This window comes from Urocitellus parryii, chromosome 14 (assembly GCF_045843805.1).
Source record: "Urocitellus parryii isolate mUroPar1 chromosome 14, mUroPar1.hap1, whole genome shotgun sequence".
Taxonomy (NCBI): Eukaryota; Metazoa; Chordata; class Mammalia; order Rodentia; family Sciuridae; genus Urocitellus; species Urocitellus parryii.
The window spans coordinates 29,064,806-29,084,525 of NC_135544.1; the positions used below are offsets into that span (position 1 = coordinate 29,064,806).

At 40.6% G+C, this 19,720-nt stretch overlaps 1 protein-coding gene and 1 non-coding gene across 7 annotated transcripts in view; both read left to right on the forward strand.

Annotated features, from left to right (window-relative positions):
* Irf2 (interferon regulatory factor 2) overlaps positions 1-19,720 on the forward strand; it is an 86,724-nt gene that overhangs the window by 35,312 nt on the left and 31,692 nt on the right. For all 6 annotated transcript variants that reach the window (XM_026400603.2, XM_026400601.2, XM_026400602.2 and 3 more), the window contains exons 2-5: positions 8,106-8,201; positions 17,841-17,940; positions 18,603-18,779; positions 19,089-19,135. In XM_026400603.2, the coding sequence (XP_026256388.1) occupies positions 8,115-8,201; positions 17,841-17,940; positions 18,603-18,779; positions 19,089-19,135 (411 nt within the window). In that variant the 5' untranslated portion in view covers positions 8,106-8,114. The remainder of the gene's footprint in view (positions 1-8,105; positions 8,202-17,840; positions 17,941-18,602; positions 18,780-19,088; positions 19,136-19,720) is intronic.
* Trnaa-ugc (transfer RNA alanine (anticodon UGC)) lies at positions 6,991-7,065 on the forward strand. The gene has a single exon. It is a non-coding gene; the product is annotated as a tRNA-Ala (tRNA).

The following is a 19,720-nucleotide window of genomic DNA, read 5'->3' on the forward strand; positions in this document are numbered from 1 at the left end:
TCTGGACATAAAATGGCCAGTTATTTTCTCTCAATGCTTTAAAGACTCCTTTCCATTGCTTTATATCTTTCATTGTTTCTGTTAAGTAGTCACTGAAAGGCTCATGAATTTGGGGTGTTTTGAGTTTGTTTTGTCTTTGTGTTTTGAAGGTAATGATTTCCAGGATCCCCTTTTCCTGGCTGGGTACTGATCTGTAATTTTTGTCCCCTTGTCACCTGGATATGTTAAAAGCTATGCTCAGCTTCAGGAGTCAGCAGATGGCTCCAGGCCAGAAGAGCCTCCCCAGACATCAGGCTTACCTTTCTGCATTTCTTTTTCTCCTAGATCTTACCCTTCTAATTTCTGTACTACCTTGATAGCTTTCTGATGCTTTTAAGCAGATTTTAAAAAATATATTTAGTTCATGCATCTCAGTTATTCAACGTGGGAGTCAGGGCTGCATCACTTACCTTGCCATTACTAGAAGCAGTGCCCACATCCCCACCAAGGATTTTATTATCTGAAATCCAGCAAGGATGTTCATAATCTCTAGGACAGAGAAATAACATGATTAAAGTGGTACTTCAGGAAGATGAACGTGTCAGAGGTATTCGGGACAGAGAGGGGTTGGGAAAAACTCAGTAGAACAATGAAGAGGCCGTTCGAACAGAGGGCCTCCTAAAGTAAGATTGTATTAGGGTTCTCTAGAGGACGGAATCCATAGGAAGTCCAATTATAAAAAGGGGACTTATTAGGTTGATTCACACGACCAGAAGCTGGATAGTCCACAATGGCGGTCTGCAGGCTGGAGAGCTGCAAGAACCAGTCGCTGCGCAGTCCAAGAGGCTGAAGCCCCAGAACAAGAGGGATAAACGGTGCTAAGTAGTTGGAGACCAAAGGCTTCTAGGTAATCAGTCACTGGCAGAGTCCACTTTGGAAGAGTGGAGAAGCCAGAGTCTGGTATTCTCAGAGGACCACAGCAACAATCAAGAATCCATTCAAGAAGAATTGAGCTTGCATTTGCTGCTGTTTCCTTGTTCTAACAAATTTTATTCCATCCAAGCCATCCTATTGGACGGTATTTCCCAACTGTCTCCATTTCAGTTGGCTATCCCACATACCAATCATTCCTAGACACACCCTAATTGACACACCCATAACCCTCTTAATCTCCTGTATCCTTTTAATCCAATCAGATTGACAATTCAAGTTGACCATTACGAAGATGAAAGCAAAATAGAGGATGAGTCTGGGTTTTTTACATTGGATGGGCCAAAATGAGTCTTGGCTCCCAGACTTACTAGCAGATTACTTTTCAGCACTTCCCCAAGCTATCCCCCTTGTCTGTCCTAAGGATAATCAAGTCCCTATCTCCTGGTATTGAAAAAGTTAACAGAGCTCATATAAAACCTTAGTGTTAGTACCTGGCACATAGATAATGTTCAATAAATAGTAGCCATTGCATTACTATTCCATGATCCAAGACTCAGCTACATAGATGAAAATTCAAAATAGCTGTTAATGACAGTGATCAGGACCATGACATTGTCAACCTCATGGAAGACCATTCATGCTATATGAGTCATAGTGAGTATCTTGCATGCCTTTATGCAGCAGCCCTAGCATCAGTGACATTCATCATAAGTAGGTTTTGCTTCCTGAAGTTCATTTAACCTTGGGTCAACTGTGGTCTGAAAATATTAAAAGGAATATTCCAGAAGTAAGCCATTCATAAGTTTTAAATTGCACATTCTTTGGAATAGGATGATAAAATCTCTTACCTTGATGCTCCATCCTGCATGGGATGTAGACCATTTCTTTGTCCTGTGTATCCCAGTGGTATATCCACTCATTAGTCACTTAATCTCAGATGTCAGATCAGTTGTCATAGTATTGTAGTGCTTATGTTCAAGTGACCCTTATTTTACTTAAAATAGCCCCAGAGGCAAGAATAGTGATGCTCAGGAGAAGCCACCAGTTTCTTTAATTGAAAAGATGAAAGCTCATCATAGACATGTATAAAATGAAAAACCACAACATACACAGGATTTGATATCATTAGTGGTTTCGAGCATCTGGTGGGAGTATTGGAATGTAAATGCCCTGGAAAAGCAGAGCTCTCAGGTACCCACAATGAGCTGAACTGATTTACAGATGGGTGTCATGGTTTTGAATTTGAGCCCGACCCTAGATCTCAAAGGTACAATGATAGCTGATTGCACAAAATGCCTTTTGTCAGGTCCAGTGGTAGATATTTTAACTTTTTTACTTCCTTTGAAGCAGAGGTTACTCACATTTTAGGTTCACAGAATATAAAATCAGCATTTGACTCTTAACCCAGTGTATAAGAATAGAAGTTCAACACAACAACAACAAAGAATCAGATTATGAGGCTTCATATTACAAAAGCATTCATATAATCATAGATAACCTTGGAACTCATGTCTCTGAAGTGTCTCTCTCTTCTGGACGATCAAAGAGTGGACCAGAAAGATGGAGTGACAAGCCCAAGGACACACACCAGCCACAGTAGTCAGGACTAGAACACAAAGTCCTGATATCTGGGTACTTTGATTCTCTTAGGCAAAAAATAGCTCCTTAGTGTCTTCTCCACTTAGCTCCTGTCTTTCCCAACTCAATTCAGGTTTCACGAGGCCTGGGTATTTGTGCCCAGAGAAGACTTACAGAAATAAGAACAGTGGTGTGTCACCCTGCATTTCAGTAATAAAAACTAAAAAAATACATGCCAAGTAGGCATCTTTGCTTTTTAGTACTCAGCCCAGCCTTTTAATCTCTAGAAACAGATTTTGCTTTTAGTGACCACTAAACAATCAAGTTGTGGTAGTAGGCTTAAGGTAGAATTCCCCTTCTACTTTCCTTCTTAGAAAGCCACAAAGTTATATGCTCATCCTCTGATAAATATCCAATGGAAAACTTTCTGTTCTGTTTAATGCAGCAAGACCACTAGTAATTTATTACATGTCCAGTGTGTGGGAGATGGGACTGTGTATACAATTAAGTGAAAAAGAGGATATGTCTTCATGTCAATGGGTTAGCTTTTCATTGTGCATCTCTGGGGATGTCCTAGCTATTTTTTAAAAAAATGAAATAAGTGAAGTTCTTTCAAAGGATTTCCCCTACTTTGATTAAATACTCGCTCTGTTTACTTTTCTTAAAAAAAGTCCACTTAAAGTTAATAGCAGTCATGATTTAAGAGTTTTAAAATTTGGGTCAACCACCAATCCCTCTTGCTAGGCATTGGTCTTGAGCACTCTTTTTGGTGGGGATGGGATTGTCCATTTTTTTTCCTGGGGGACTTAGGACATTGTTTATATTCAGGGGTCACAGTAAAGTGTGCACACTGTGACTTCTTATAAGGTTGACCCTCTGGTAGGGCTGGAGGTGGAGGGGACTTTATTTGGCTCTTTGTGTGTTAACAACCATGACAATGATGATTAACAAAAATGTGATCTTCATATACATTGTGCAATTGGAGAATTTTAACATTTTTCATAGGTGATTTCACAATCACCTATGTTGAAACTGCTGAACAGTTTCATCAGTGTTTCTGTTGTAGCTGTTAGCACATAGGGCATATCTGTCAGGATGTAGGGTTAAATGACTCTTCAAGAAAAAGAGAAGAATAAACCCCAGATACTTTCTCCTTCAAGTCTAGTGTATATTTCAATATACATTTTGGGTAAAATGTGGAACGATATACATAAAAATAAATTTTATTAAAACTATTAATTTCTGGACATGTTTGATTTCCATATGTCTTAGTCCATTTTCTGTGGCTATAACAAAATACTGAGGTTGGGACTTGGTGAAGAAAAGGGGTTTATTTAGCTCACAGTTCTGAAGGTTCAGGGGTATAGCTCCAGCATCTGGTTGACTCTGTTGATGACACCAGGTCTGATGACAGCACAATGGCAGGAGTGTGTTTAGAAGAGGAATTCAGGGGAGCTGCCAGGCTCACTTTAACAACCCATTCCAACAGGAACTAATCTAATCCTATAGGACCCGACCCACTCCCAGAGCATTAATCCATTCATGAGGGTGGAGTCACCTGGCCTAATTCCCTTACAGCAGGTCCTTTCTTAAAGGGTATGCCACCTCAATACCACCACACTGAGGACCAAGCTTCCAGCATATGAGCCTTTGGGGAACAAACCAGAGCTTTGTAGTATTTTGGCTAAGGAAGATATTTATTTTGAGTTTTGGCTGGCTGTTAGAAAGGCATGCCATATAAATAGTGATGGCCCAACATATATATGGTGCAGTAAAATATGACAGACCAATGGAGAAGATCTGTCAGCCAGAATGACGACTTTGTAGGAAGTCACAAAATATTCAAGAAATTCATGTGTAAATATTAAAGAGATTCTAGATCCTCACTTCTTAGAGTGTGGTCCAGGGACCTGGGAGCTTGTTAGAAGTGTAGAATCACAGGTCAACTAGAATACCGAATTGAGATTCCTACCTATATTAAAGTTTATGAAGTGCTGGTCTAGATTTCATAATCAACCACTAACAAGACTGACCATATCTTTCATTTCCTTAAATCCTGAAGTTTCTTCTTCAGTTCTGGGATGTTGAACAAAGTCCTAGGTTTTGTTTTTCCAGGACTTGGAAGGTCAGTCGTGTCTCAAGCATCTGTCCTGTTGCTGGACACCTACCTGAAGGCCTTTGCATTATCTCTGCCTGTGTTGGTGTCTTAGAGACAACAGAAAACTACACTGTCAGAGTTCTGGAGGCTAAAAGTCTAAAATCAAGGTGTCAACAGGGCCTTGTTACCCCTGAAGGCTGGGGGAGGATCCGTCCTTCTTTCTTCAGCTTGTAGAAGATCCAGGTATTCCTTGGCTGGTCATGGAGTCGCTCCAATCTCTGTTTCTTCCTTTACGTAGCTATCTGCCCTCTGTGTCTTCACATGACATTCTTTGTATGTCTGTGTCTTCAATACCCTTTTCTTATAAGGACATCAGAACACTGTTACCCTCTGCTCACAACATTTTCATCAGCCAGTCAGGATATAACCTTGTTTTGTGTATTTTCTGTTTAAACACAACTTAGTTAATGCACCTTGTTGATTGATTAATATTGAATTCACAGCCACTGTATGTAGCACTATAACTCATGCCCAAGTGAAGCTCATCTCATTACATGTATTTTCTCCAGAAAGAACATGACAGCCTTGTTTTGCTTAGGAGCAATATATAGTACTTCAGTACCGCTCTTAGAGGCCATTTTAAATGGTAAAATGACCAACAAAAAACACAAGACTGTGGAAAATGTCACACTAAATAGACCGTGAAAAGGACATTTGTTTCCAGTAGGAGAGCAGAAACAGGAAGGTAAAATGTGTCTTGTTCAAAATCAGCTGGGACTGTGCATACCAGGTGAATTGTGTCCACCCCCGCCCCCTTTGCATGTGTATGCAACAACCACAAAACACCTTAAGTATTGATTTTTGTGGTAACCAATAGATTTTAGTAAGTAGGCAAATTCACATTTACAGGCTTTGGAAATAATGTAGATATCTGTATCTTCCCTCACAGGCTGTAGTTTTAATGACAGAAGCCTTTTTGAAATATCTTAGGTGATCATTTTTTTTTCAACATGAGTTATTTATTTTTTGAAAAAGAGAGAGATGGGAAGAAATATAATATTATTATGACTATGAACTGGAATCAGGGCTATTTGTGCATGCCTCTTGTATTTCCACATTACTGAGGGTAGGCACAATGGCACCACTTATGCATGTTATGTTGGCCCCTCAGAAGAACTGGAGACTTTTGCTGTCTCGTAGGACTACTGTAGCTGCCCCCCACTCCTGCTCTTCCTTCTTCCCCCACTCTGTGTCTTAAGATCTTCTCCTAAGGAAGGATCTGACTGGTTTAGTGTGCACCAATTCATGGGACAGAGCCCTAGATCCACTCAGACCACTGTCCCTTGGTATAATCTTCTACGTATAGCTTTGCCAAACACTCTCAGAGCTCTTCTGTAACTCCTTACCATCTTGTGTGTAAGACTCTTCATGTTGGTAATTCCCTTCTTTCCTATCACCTATTAGACTGAGTTTCAAGATGGCGGGGATAGTCTTATGTTTTCTAGTTCCTGGAACTTCATTCTCAATCCGTGATCTTTGAATGAGTATATGAATGAATGGAATAACTTGGAATCCATGAAGAGCAGCTATACTGGGAACTCCCTGTAGCCATTTCATGTCTTTTATAATGTTTCAAAGGTTCCTGTTACTGTTTCCAAGAATGGAGACTTGGATCCTGCAGATATTGAGGGGATGGGACCCAACCATCAATGGCAGCCCTGACGGGGCTGAACTTCAGAATTGGTCCAGTCCTTATTCTGAACATTTCCTGTGTAGAAGGCAGCATTTAGGCTTTGTAGGGTTATAAAAAGAATATATAAGAAGTGAACTCCTATTCCCAAAGAGTTTACAACTTGCTTAGGTAGAGAGGGTACACACAGCTGAAAAGTTTATAGGTCAGGTAAGAGATAAGATTAAAGACTTGACTTACAACAGCTACCCTAAAGCAATGTTTGATTTTCAAATGAGTGGTGCAAGATCTGTGTGTATTGTGCGAGTTGGAGGAGGAGGAGGATTCCTTTGGGCTGGAGTGGTCTGGGAAGGCCTTGTGGAGAAGCAGAGTGGACTCTGGGTCTGTCTTGGAGTATTGCTGAGGATTGGCAAGGCCAGGGAAAGAGGAGCAGAGCGCTTGGTATGAGCAAGGAGCAGAAGGTGTCTGCAACATGCTTGGATTAGAAATGTGAGAGGGGTACAAGGAAAAGGCAGGTAGCCTCTACTAGTAAAGGTGAGGCCCTTCATGGTGCACGTCATGACGCTTGCACTCTGGCGCTGGTCGGGGTAGGGCAAGCTGGAAAAGAGACATTGATCACCTCATTCCACATTCAACTGGATATAATTTTAAGAACTCATTTTAAGGAGAAATGAGTTCCACAAACAAGAGACAGTTAAGGGTTGAAAAGAGGGCTGGGGTAGAGCTCAGTTGGTAGAGTGCTTGCCTTGCATGCACAAGGCCCTGGGTTCAATCCCCAGCACCAACACCAAAAAAAAAGGGGGGGGTTGAAAAGGGGATTATAATGTCACATTGTTCACAATGTCCTATAGTGTAGAGACTTGAATTAGCATCAACTTTGCTTTCAGATCCTAGATTAAATACAAATTTAGACAAAAATAGGGTGAAGAAGGGTAAACTGTGTGGAAGATGCTTTATTAGTGATTCCACTCAGCTATATTTTGATGGATGAGGGAAAGTTTTCGAAAGGAATTTGGAAGGAGTGGGGAGAGGCATTGTGTGGGCTGATGAGGAAAGATGTTCAGACCAGGGAGTGATTTGCAAAAGGAAAGTTAAGTTGAAGGAAAAGGGGATGCTTTCAGGTCAGAGGAGAGGACTGTACTGAGGACAAATGCTTGAGGAAGCAAGTAAGAGATTACATCAGAATAAGAGCAGAGTTGAAGCCAGGATAAACGCTGGTGATCTCTGAAAACAGAAATGGCTGGTAGTGAAAAACCTTGGGGGTAACCAAATTAATTGATTCCTTTAGAACTCTCAAGTTCCAGTATTTGGGATTCAAGGCATTTCTATAGCCCATATCCCCAAAAGGAACCAATTGGTTGTCATAACTCTTTATAACAAAACTATTTTGTTTTGGCATCCTTGGATTTTGGAAGGATAAATACTCTAAAGTATTGTAAAATACTGGTCCTCAGAATGCCTGGTATGTTGAAGGTTTCTTCTATAAACATAGCCAGAGTAGGAGGGGGTAAAATAACATGAGGCAGTCACTGAGGAGGGTCTGAATCTCCTGGCTAGCTGGGTGTCTGCAAGACCAGGCCTACCATGTCCATAGGTCCCTTCAACTGAAAGCCCACTCAGAGAATGGCAGGAACTGGGCCATTCCACCACCCCCACCAAGACAGGATGAACAGGATAGATAAGTAGGGGCAGGTGGCCAGAAGGCAATACCCCTGAATACACTCACCTAGAGCCCCAACCCTGAGGAAGGGGGGTGGAACAAGCAGGGATGATACAGACAAGACAGTAACAGAAATACCTAATGTTATCTTTCTTTTGCTTTTGCAGAAAGGTACCATGCCAGTGGAAAGGATGCGGATGCGCCCATGGCTGGAAGAACAGATAAATTCAAACACAATACCAGGGCTAAAGTGGCTTAATAAGGTAAGTGTGTGCATATGCTTGAGCATATGAGAGATTGAGATTGAGAGGTCCTGGCTGAGAACATGCTCCCATGGACCACCAAAAGTAAAAATTGTTATTTGTTTTCAAAATCTCAGACTCAATTCATTACAAAAACCAACCACCTAACTATGGTCATAGAACATCAAGTTATCATATCAAAAAAGTTTTTATCATTAGCTCAGAAAGTTACCTCAATCCTGAGTTCTCAGTGGCAGCACACCTTGGGATTCTGGATACCTTTTTGGGAAGCTCTCTGCTATGGTTTTCTTTTTTTTTTTTTTTTTAAAGAGAGAGTGAGAGAGGAGGGAGAGAGAGAATGTTTAATATTTATTTCTTAGTTCTCGGCGGACACAACATCTTTGTTGGTATGTGGTGCTGAGGATCGTACCCGGGCCGCACGCATGCCAGGCGAGCGCGCTACCGCTTGAGCCACATCCCCAGCCCTGCTATGGTTTTCTTTAGTGACTGTTTAGTCAGCTTTTTCCATCACTGTGACCAAAAGTTCTGATAAGAACAATGCAGAGGAGGAAAAGTTTATTTGGGGGCTCATGGTTTCAGAAGTCTCAGTCCATAGATGGCAGACTTCATTGTTTTGGTCTGAGATTGAGGCAGAACATCATGACCGAAGGGCAGAGGAAGGCTGCTTGGGACCTGGAAAACAGGAAGTAGAGTGAGAGAGAGGGACAGAGACCTCTGCTTACCAGGGACATAAGGTAAACCCTAAAGGCATGCCCCCAGTGACCTACCTTCTCCAGCCATCTCTTATTTGCTTCCTCTGAATTGGTCCAATCCTTATACTGAACATTTCCTGTGTAGAAGGCAGCCTACCTGCCTACAACTACCACCAAGTCAATCCATATCAGTGGATTAATTCACTGATGAGGTTAAGGCTCTCATTTCACCTCTGAACTGCTGGGAGCCATCCGTGAACTGTGCATGAACCAAATGGGCACGGAAGCCATTGGGTAGGAAAGTCTGGTATCTGGGAACTCCCAGTGGCACTCCTGCTGGTTTGAGACCACCCAGTACATGTGATATCCTACCTAGCTCTGTCAGAGTCCTAAGTGCACTGGAGCCACATAGCCACACAGCTTCTCAGAGATGAGTGTGGCTTGCCAAAATGCCAGTCAACCTGTTGACTGCAAGACACCGTGAAGCAAGATTCCACCTGCTGAAACCTTATCCCTGACTTTGATGTACTCTCCCTTAAATAAAGGACTGGAGCCATTTTCTAGTTGTTTGGTTCTAACTCCTAATTGGACTAGAGGACCTATCAGGAACTCCTTTTTTTTGAACCTAATTTCTGGCTCTGTCTCTTATTTCTTTACTAAATATTTCAAACTTCCTCTGGTTGGCTCATCACCATCTAAGCAGGAAACTGCCCTGGTAGGGTGCTGGCTGCCCCTTGGTACTGAACTTCCATGCATAGTCTCACACACGAGCTTTTGAGGGAGACTCATATCTAACTCATAACAGTGCCCTTGCCCTTTTCTTTAGTCTCTAGAGTTCTTTCTTGCTTCTCGTATCTTTCTAGGATGAAAGGACATGGAAACGCTGCCATTTTATATTGGGAATGGAGCATACTGATTTTTTCCCCAAATGCTCTCAATGTAAAGAACCTTCTTTTTTGTCTTTTAAAAATACTCATTTTTATCTTTACATGAAACCTTGTTGGTATTCCCACCTGTCTTAAAAAAGAAATTGCTTATCATTTACAACTCCCTCAACGCACACATGTACACACAACTACTCCCTTATTCTGTTAACCTCAGAACTATCAGTCTAATCATAATCAATCTTAGCTATTGGGGGTGCATCAGGAAGAGATAATGCATGCAAAAATAACAAACATCTAAAAATATGTAGTTATAATTTAGAAAAGTGACTCGATGTAATATGTCATGCCTGTTTTAAGGAGGCCCAAGGGAGAAGTTTCTCTCCTGCTACCAGGAACAATTGCAATTCTTCTGAGCAAATGTCTTTTTCCTAGTCACCATCCCCCAACCCTTTTCTTTTTTAATCTTAAGGACATGATGAATAATTTAGCTGGTCAGGCTTTATCTTTGTTCCAGGTGCAAGAGCTTAGAGCCAGATTGCAGATTGTGTCCTGCTTCTAACAAGGGAAGAAGGTGCTGCAGCAATTTTTCTTTTCTTTAATATCACTCCTGGCTTCATTTTATCTTTTTAGATATCTCAAATCTTTTTTTTGTTGTTGTTCTTTTTCCCTTGTCCATTTATTTTGAACTCAATGTTCCTGTATTTGAATACGGCAAGTGAGTCCTTTCTGAAACAAGGTGCTCGTTTTGTGTGTTCTACTGGGGCACCTTGAGGCCTCAGACAATATATTTTTCTATGCTTGTTCTATCTATTGTGTTTTTAGATTTAGATACATAATTTTCCTTTTCCAAAGAAACAAATAAGAAACCAGGTTGTTTCTTCTATAGCTCAATTAGCAGCGGTATATGAAGGTAGAAGGAAAAGGAGTTGGAGACACATAGGGTAACAAATACAAAGAGCAAAAGCTAACATTTGTTAAGTGCCCGATTCCCAGGTACTCTTCTAAGCAGGGCGTATGTGTTAATTCACATGATCCCCACTGTGGAAGGCATGGGGAGGGTAAGTAGGATTCTATTTTGAATAACAAGAAAACATTGTCTGTCTTGATTTACTGTAAGATTGAAGTAGATGTTCCTGAATTTGAAGAAAGTTGTCTGTTTTCTCTTTTTCTTATTCTAAAAAGTGCCTCTGTATGTGGAGAACATGCAATGCCATCAGGCCTCCTGTGTCAAGTAGGCACTTGATAGGCTGTATTTGGTCATGCTCTACAGGAAGTTGAATGATGCCCCCACCCCAGGGTATGTCCCCATTCTAACCTCCGGAACCTGCAGTCTTATTTGGAAAAAGGGTGTTTGCAGATGCAGCAAAGATCATCCTGGATTCTCTGGCTGGGCCCTAAGTCCCTTGACAGTTGTCTTTATAAGACGCACTCATGCACACACACGCATACACACATTCACAGGAGAACCTATGTGAAGACACTGAGACTGGCATGACACAGCCACAAGCCAAAGAACTCCTGGAGCCACCAGAACCTGGAGGAGGCAAAGATTCTTCCCTAGAGTTTTTGAAAGGAATACAGGCCTGCTGACACCTTGATTTCAGATTTCTGGCTTCCCAGAACTGGGATAGAATGTTTCTGTTACTATAAGCTGTCCTGTTATAGTCTTTTGTTATAGCCTTAGGAAATCAAGGCACCCTCCAAGGATCGTCCTCTGCAGGACTGTCCATGGAGGCCTCTCTTTTTCCATCCACTTTGTCCATGTTTTTCTGATCTAGAACCAAAAGGCAAATGGATATCTTTTTGCATAACTGAACACTTAGTCCCTCACAGATGGTCCTTCTCTGCTGGTCTTCATTCATTTGCTCTTGGCGAGAGAGTTCTCTTTCTGAGTAGGAGTGGGGAAGGGGACTTCTTTGCCATCTTGTGGGCTCTTCTGCTAGAGCCGTACATGAGCCCAGCTGGTGGAAGGGCTGCTGACCACTGCTGCCCCTCAGGACAGTGCTGGCACAGTATGGCCTGGTGTTCCCTATCAGGTAGGGGTCCCACTGGGACCTAGCCACAGCAGGCATGTGGCTGTGGTTTGTGCCCACAGGCAGTGCCATCATGGTCACTGCAGACCTTGGATGGGGTCAGGGTATCAGCTCTCCAAAACTACATTCCCATGGGCATTTAAAAAAATTATTTAAAAAATTTGTTCTAATTAAGTATACATGACAGTAGAATGCACTTTGACACATCATACATAAATGGAGTATAATTTCTCTTTCTTCTGGTTGTACGTGATGTAGAATCACACCAGTTGTGTAATCATATATGTACATAGGGTAATAATGTCAAATTCATTCTACTATCCTTCCTACTCTCATACCTCTTCTCTCCCTGCACTTTCCTCTACCCAATCCAAAGTACCTCTGTTCTTCCCAACTTTCCACCCTTATTGTGAATTAGCATCTGCATATCAGAGAAAACATTTGGCCTTTGTTTTTGGGATTGGCTTATTCTGCCTAGCATATTCTCCAACTCCATCCATTTATTGGCAAATGCCATAATTTCATTCTTCTTTAAAGCTGAATAATATTCCATTGTGCAATACACCACATTTTCTTTATCCATTCATCTATTGAAGGGCACTTATGTTGGTTCCATAGTTTAGCTATTGTGAGGTGAGCTGCTATAAACATTAATTCATTAATGTGGCTGCATCACTGTAGTATGCTGATTTTTTCATAGGTTTCTTGTTGATTTAGACTTGTTGGGATTCATCTGTCCACATAAATATTTCATCTAGAGCCTAATATTTCCTTTCCATTCACAAGCATCCCTGCCCAAGAATCCCTGTTTTTAGTTTGAGCAGTTTAATCTCTTTCTCACTAAGACTGCAGGGACTAAGAAAGCAGATGCTGCCTCTGGGTCTTTGATTTACTTATGCCTTAGTTAGTGTTGCAGTCCAATTTGTGTTGCTGTAACAAAATACCTGAGCTTGGGTAACTTATCAAGTTTATTTGGCTTACAGTATTATAGCTAGAATGTCCAATCAGCAGGGTGTCCATGTCCTGGCGAGGGCTTCCTTAACTGCTTTACAACATGGCAGAGAAGTAGAAGGGGCCAAGTGTGTAAACAAGGAAGAAAGACATCTAGAAGGACCCTGACTTGCTCTTACAATTGCCACTCTTAAGGGGGGAACTATTCCACTCTTAACAGATCTGATCCTCTCCTGTGAGACAGCAGTGGTGCATTCAGTAGTCCTCTTTAACTAATTATCCACTATTAGACTCCATCTCTTAAAGGTCCACACTGGGGACCAAGGAAACTTTGGAGGATGCTCTCTAACCACATCCAAATCATAGCCGTTGAATTCAGAATGTGTCCTATTTATGGTGCCATTGTCACAGGATTATCAGAGTTATCAATAGTGGGTTGGCCATTGTCACATCTCTCTCTTCAGTGAAGCCTTTCCAACTCAGTACATTCTTAGTAAAAAACGAACAGGTGATTAATTACTGGCTAAATTTGTTTCCATTTCCTCCTCCTAATAAATTTGAAGGAGGGAAGAAATGGATTAGGTCATTTGAATTCCTTCAAAGGAACAGGAAGTTTATCAAAGCAGTATTATATGTGGCTTATGAATGGGGCTGGGGCTTGAACAACTTCTTTTTATTATGAGTAGGTTTGGATAGTCTAATGATTAGGATGAATAGAATAGCAATTCCCATATGCTCACATCTTAGATCTATTAATTTTTGTTGTATTTTTGTGTGTGCATGCATGTGCATGCGTGTATGTGTGTGTTTGTGTGTGTGTTGTGTGTGTGTGTGTGTTATTATAAACTACTCTCTGACAATGTATGTTTATAAGATTTAAGGACATATCAACAATGCTGTTATCAATTAGATAAAGTTAATAATTTTCAATGTCATCATTATCCCATTCATATTCAAATGGCTTTCGTTTTCCCAGAATATCTTTTTACAGCTGATGCACCTGATTCATTCAATCAGACTCTTAAAGAAAGCTCACAGGTTGTGTTTGGTTTTATGACTTGAAGCCTCTTCTGATCCTGAACAGCATCCTGTGTTCTTTTTATTTTCCTTCTTGCCCTTGACTGTTGAAAGGGTCTAGGGTAGTTCTGGAATTGTCCAATTTTGTGGTGTCTCTGGGTCATTTATTTAGGAAGAAGGAGGCAGACACTGCCAAGCTCATTGTTTCCCTCCTGGTTATTGATGTTCTTAGTGCATGAGGGACATCCCCTGGGATGCAGGCATTGAGGCCACTGCCCAGGCACAGAGACCATTCAGCAGTGCCAGACTTTCCCTTTTCTTTACTTGAAAACAGGCTTGTGTTTGTGTCAACATCAGGCTGTCTCTGCCCCAAGTAAGAAGTCCAAAACAAAACAAAAAAGCAAACTGATCAGAATATCTTAAAAATATTGGAAGAAAGAAGAGAGAGATAACTGGACTAGTTTCTGCAGGAGCCAAAGTGTGTGTTCTGCACTGTGCAAGAGAATCACAGATGCTTTTCAGAGCTCAGGCAGTGCTTGTGTCTTCTGCCCTCTGATGGGCTGGTCACGGAGTCTACAAAGACACATAGCAGCACTGTCATGTCCCTCAGAATACAGGGGTCTATGATTCCAACATTGACTCAGTAGAATCTCTTTTGATTTAAAAATGAATCTCACCTTTTACCTTTCAACATGGTCTTTTTAAAAACGGTATCTGTGATATGCTTATTTTAGTAGTTTCTTCTTTATTTTTTTTGCAATGATTTTTTTAAAAAAACCCATGTAAAGAGTCAAAAGTTACATGGAGTTTTAACTATTTTAAGTGTGCAGTTCAGTGAGAATAAGTACATTCATGCTCTTGTGCAAACCATCCTCATGTAGTTCCAGAACTTTTTTCCTGTCAAAAGGAAACACTGTACCCTGTAAGCCCTCAGAGCCCATTTCTTCCTCTCTTAGCTCAGGGCAACCACTAAGCTACTTTTCTGTCTATAAAACTTTGCCTTCTCTGGATATTTCGTATAAATGGAATCATTCAATATTTGTCCTTTGGATCTAGCTTCTTTTAGCACAACGTTTAAAAGTTCATCCTTAACTGGGCATGGTGGCACAGCCTGTAATCCCAGGGGCACAGGAGGCTGAGGCAGAAGGATCGAGAGTTCAAAGCCAGCCTCAGCAAAAGTGAGGTGCTAAACAACTCAGAGAGACCCTGTCTCTAAATAAAATACATAATAGAGTTGGGGATGTGGCTCAGTGGTGAGTGCCACTGAGTTTAATCCACGGCACACACACACAAAAAAAGTTCATCGTTGTGGTAGCATTTTTAATTCCTTTTTGTGGCTGAATATGCAATATTTTGTGTATACATTCATCAGCTGATGGAAAGGTGAGTTGTTTGCATCTTGAGGCTTTTGTGAGTAGAGCTACCGTGTACATTTATATATCAGGTTTTTGTTTGGACACCTGTTGCAATCTTAGGGTATGTAACCAGGGGTAGAATTACTAGATCAACTGGTAATTGTGTTTTACCTTTTTGAGGAATGGCTAAGCTGTTTTTTCAAAGTGGCTGCACTATTTTATATTCCTTCCAGCAGCATAGAAGAGTTCTAGTTTCTCTGCATCCTCATCAACACTTTTTATTTTCTTTTTTTTTGCTTTTTGTCGTTGTAAATTTTTAAAATTCCAGCCATTCTGGTAGGTGTGAGGTATTTGTTGCTTTGATTTGCAGTTCCTTAATGACTTAATGAGGTTCAGCATCTTTTCATGTGCTGTTTATTTGTTTATTGAGAGAGGTATATTTGGGTCTTTTGCCAATTTCAAGAAGAGCCATTGTGGATTATTTATTTATTTATTTATTTATCTATCTGTCTATCTATCTATTTATTTATTCGCGGTGCTGGGGATTGAACTCAGTGCTGCATGAATGCTAGGCAAGTGCTGTACCACTGAGCCACACCTCCTGCCCCCCCCTTGGTGGATATTGCAGGGTTTGGTAGCTGTTTTTTTTTTTTTAATTTGTTTTATTCTAATTTGTTACCTATGACAGCAGGATGCATTACAATTCATATTACACAGAAAGAACACAATTTTTCATATCTCTGGTTGTATACAAAGTATATTGACACCGTTCATGTCTTCATACATGTACTTTGGATAATGATGGCCATCTCATTCCACCATCATTTCTAACCCCATGCCCCCTCTCTTTCCCTCCTACCCCTTTTATTTGATTTCATGATTTTTACATGGTTTCTGTGAGACTAGATTTGATTTTGTGTGTGTGTGTGTGTGTGTGTGTGTGTGCGCGCGCGCGCCTGTGCACTAATGCTTATAAGGATCTGCCTTACCTTTGTGCCTTGCAAGGTAGACTTTACAGGGTGTCATTCCAGAACTCTCTTGGTCTACCAAAAAAAGTACAACAGCAAACTTTTCAGGATCTGTGTCTTTTAGCAGAAAATTTTAGATTGTGTGTGTGTGTGTGTGCATTTCAGGAAAATTATTTCATTGGAAATCAGTTCTTTTTCATTTATATTCATGTTCATGTGAACATAAACAAAAAAAAAGCTGCATTGAAGGATTTTGTTTTCAGATTTTCATGTACAGTAACAACCAAAAAAAGAACACCACTTTTCTTTGCACTTTGGCCTACCTGAGATGAGACTCTCAATGGCTGCAAATGACACAGAATGAATAATGAAGAGTTTATGAAAAGGTCTCTCACTTTCAGTTCTTCTTTATTAACTGACTTTTAAAAATATGGTAGAATTTTCCCTTGTAACAGTTTTTGGGAAACTCTCCAACATTCTGAAATATTTTCAGCTTAGTGAAGAGGTACTGAGTCCCTGTAGGGACCGCTGGGACGCTTTCTGGATTTCACCATGTAAGACCAAAGTGGTGGAAAATCCCTCCTGATATTCCCTTTCCTTCCCAGTGCGTGCACCCTGAACTTAGCAGTAATCAGGATTGCCTGAGAGCTCTTTAAAAAGTGCAGTTCCTGGGCCCTGCTCTTCAAGAATCCAGGTCTGTCACAGGACAGGGAATCCTCTAACGCCAGGAGATAATATGTAGTGTGAATATGGAATCACTTGACCTTGGTTTAGAACATAGACATTTTTAATCATAAGTTCCTTGATTTAATAATTTGGTTCTGTTTCTCAACTGAAAAATGAAAATTATATACTTAGTTGGGTAGCTAGTAACTGTGAGATATAAAACTGAGCCCCTTGTGGACATGGGTAGACAAATGTACAGTGCTTCGGGGACCTTTGTCTTTCTGGCTGGACCAGGGTGCACCACACGCAGTTTCACTGTGAATATGACTTTGTTTCTGAAGCTTTAGTTTCTAATCATGTGTTTGCCTGGGTTGTTTTATTAAACAGTTTGGGGTTATCTCTGATTGTAAGAAAGAGAGAGAGAATCTGACAGGATTGTACTCAGGAACTTTTTACCAGAAACTTTATGAGTGTCCTCTCATAGTCTCTTACATTTTGTTCGTACTTCTTGCTATTTCATGCAGGGCTATAGACCTCTAGGGATTAGAACAAGAGACAAAATTCTCTATTTTTGTCAAACACACAAGCAGATGGAGATACTTGGTTTCTGTGACAGTGACCTCAGATACACTCAACTTCCCTTTAGCAGCATAAAGGGTGTGTGTTATTTTTAACTTACCTAAGGCAGCTGGAGTTACTGTTTACCAAATGATGAGAAGAAACTGTAAGCATTAGAAGTTTCAGTCGGTGACCAGTTATCTATGGTACTGTTAAAAAAAAAGACAGGCACAAATTGTAGGACTCTTTGGCACATCCACATCTTCCCTTTGACCTTGGAATACATTCCTACTCTTCCAGGCTCCAGGAGATTCTCACTGTCCTCCAGGGTAGACTGTCAAGATTTGGGACCCTTTGGGGAAGTGGATTTGCTTTATGGTTGATTGTACCATAGACACTCAGCAACTCAGTGGTACTTAGTGGGAAATCTTATTAGCTAGAACTTAAGAACCCTTCGTCATGTTTAGCCAAACCCCATGACTGCAGTTCTTTTTTACCTTCATTAACTCCAGGAAAAGAAGATTTTCCAGATCCCCTGGATGCATGCGGCTAGACATGGGTGGGATGTGGAAAAAGACGCACCACTATTTAGAAACTGGGCCATCCACACAGGTAATCAACCCCCTGTATTGTGTAGCATCAGGTGCTATCGTTTGTTTTCATTACACATATAATATATCCTGACTTATGGTCACATCACAGAGAAGTGGTGTTCCACCCATCCTCCAGGACCTCAGTCTTTAAATGGCCCCCAATGTAGTATTCTGATAAATTCCCCAGTGTTACCAGGGCAATAGTCATTCATTTGTTCTGGAGCTATAAACTTGGGTTGAATTTGTTTTCCCTAAAGGTAGTCAGGCATATATTTATTTATTACAAAATTCAAGTAGGGAGCTATTTACAGGGATGAAATTTTTACTCAGTGTTTGAAAATCACAAATTATTTCTGCCTGTTGGGCTTTCACCCTTGCGTAGAGTTCACATTGATTCTCCATTCTACCAGTTGATTTTTTTCTCTCAAGCAGTTTGGTAGAAACCATCCCTGCTTGTCTCAGTTTGCCCCAAAGTGTCTAGGTTTTAAAAATAAAATTCTAACATCCTAAGAACCTTCCCCTTCAGTCCCAGACAAAACAGAATGGCTGGTTACTGTGGGCAAAGGCTCTAATGAAAAGGTCTCTCTGTAGTACCTGGTCAGCAAGACTTTGTTTCCAGAACTTTTTTACTCTGTGTCTAATTTTTCCTTTTTTTCCCCCCTCCTCTGGCTATTTTGTTAGGAAAGCATCAGCCAGGAATAGATAAACCTGATCCCAAAACATGGAAGGCGAATTTTCGATGTGCCATGAATTCTTTGCCTGATATCGAAGAAGTTAAGGATAAAAGTATAAAGAAAGGAAACAATGCCTTCAGAGTATACCGGATGTTGCCCTTATCTGAACGACCTTCTAAGAAAGGTATAGATATTTACTGACTAAAATAACAATCGCTCAATACATACCACGATGCCTTTGTGATTTCTTTTATTTCTACAACCATGGTTGCTACAAGGGCAGAGTACCTGTTAATGCCATAGGTGATAATTCTGCCCTTACCTTACTTGGAAAAATGTCTTTCAAGGCACCAAAGGCATAAAAGATTCATTTGAATTTTTATCATGTGTAGATTAAAGTAACAAGTTCACTGAGAGTTTTAGAATTCAATGTAGGGGAAATGTTTCTCTCTCTGTCCACAAATTAATCCCAAACTATTGTTTGTTGCCACAGGAAAGAAACCAAAGACAGAAAAAGAAGACAGAGTTAAGCACATCAAGGTAATCTTCGGTTGTTCAGAGAGAGAGCCAAAATTGGGCCCACATTAATGATTCATGTTCTGTTTCATACAAACAAATAATATGATCTCTGTGGAGTGTTCAGTCTCTCTCAGGTGCTTTATGTGTCTCCTCTTTGGCATGTACTCACTTGCAGACACAGGTACACATATTCCCCACTTAATCCAATATCACTGAGAAATTTATGAATGAAGTTACAAATTGACACTGTGCTCGACAGTCCAAAGCCTGCATCTGGTCACTACAACTGTTGTCTGCCAGTTAGTTCCAACTGCGCTCTAGTAGCCAGCTTACATCTTATATTATTATGAAATTTATTTTCAGGCTATTAAAGATATTTTAATGTATCTTAAATATCATGTACTTCTATTAAAATGTATTAACTATATTTTACATATATTCCATCATAGGCCATTAGGAGGGGGATGCAGTGCTGAGCTCAAGCACTCTGTTGGTGTAGTTCTCATGGTTGTTTTCTTCTCCACTGTAGAACTATCTCTCATGACTTTCAAGGGTTTTCTGTAGGGTTGTGTGTATGTGCAAGAGCTTTTTAGTAGGCTGTCTGAT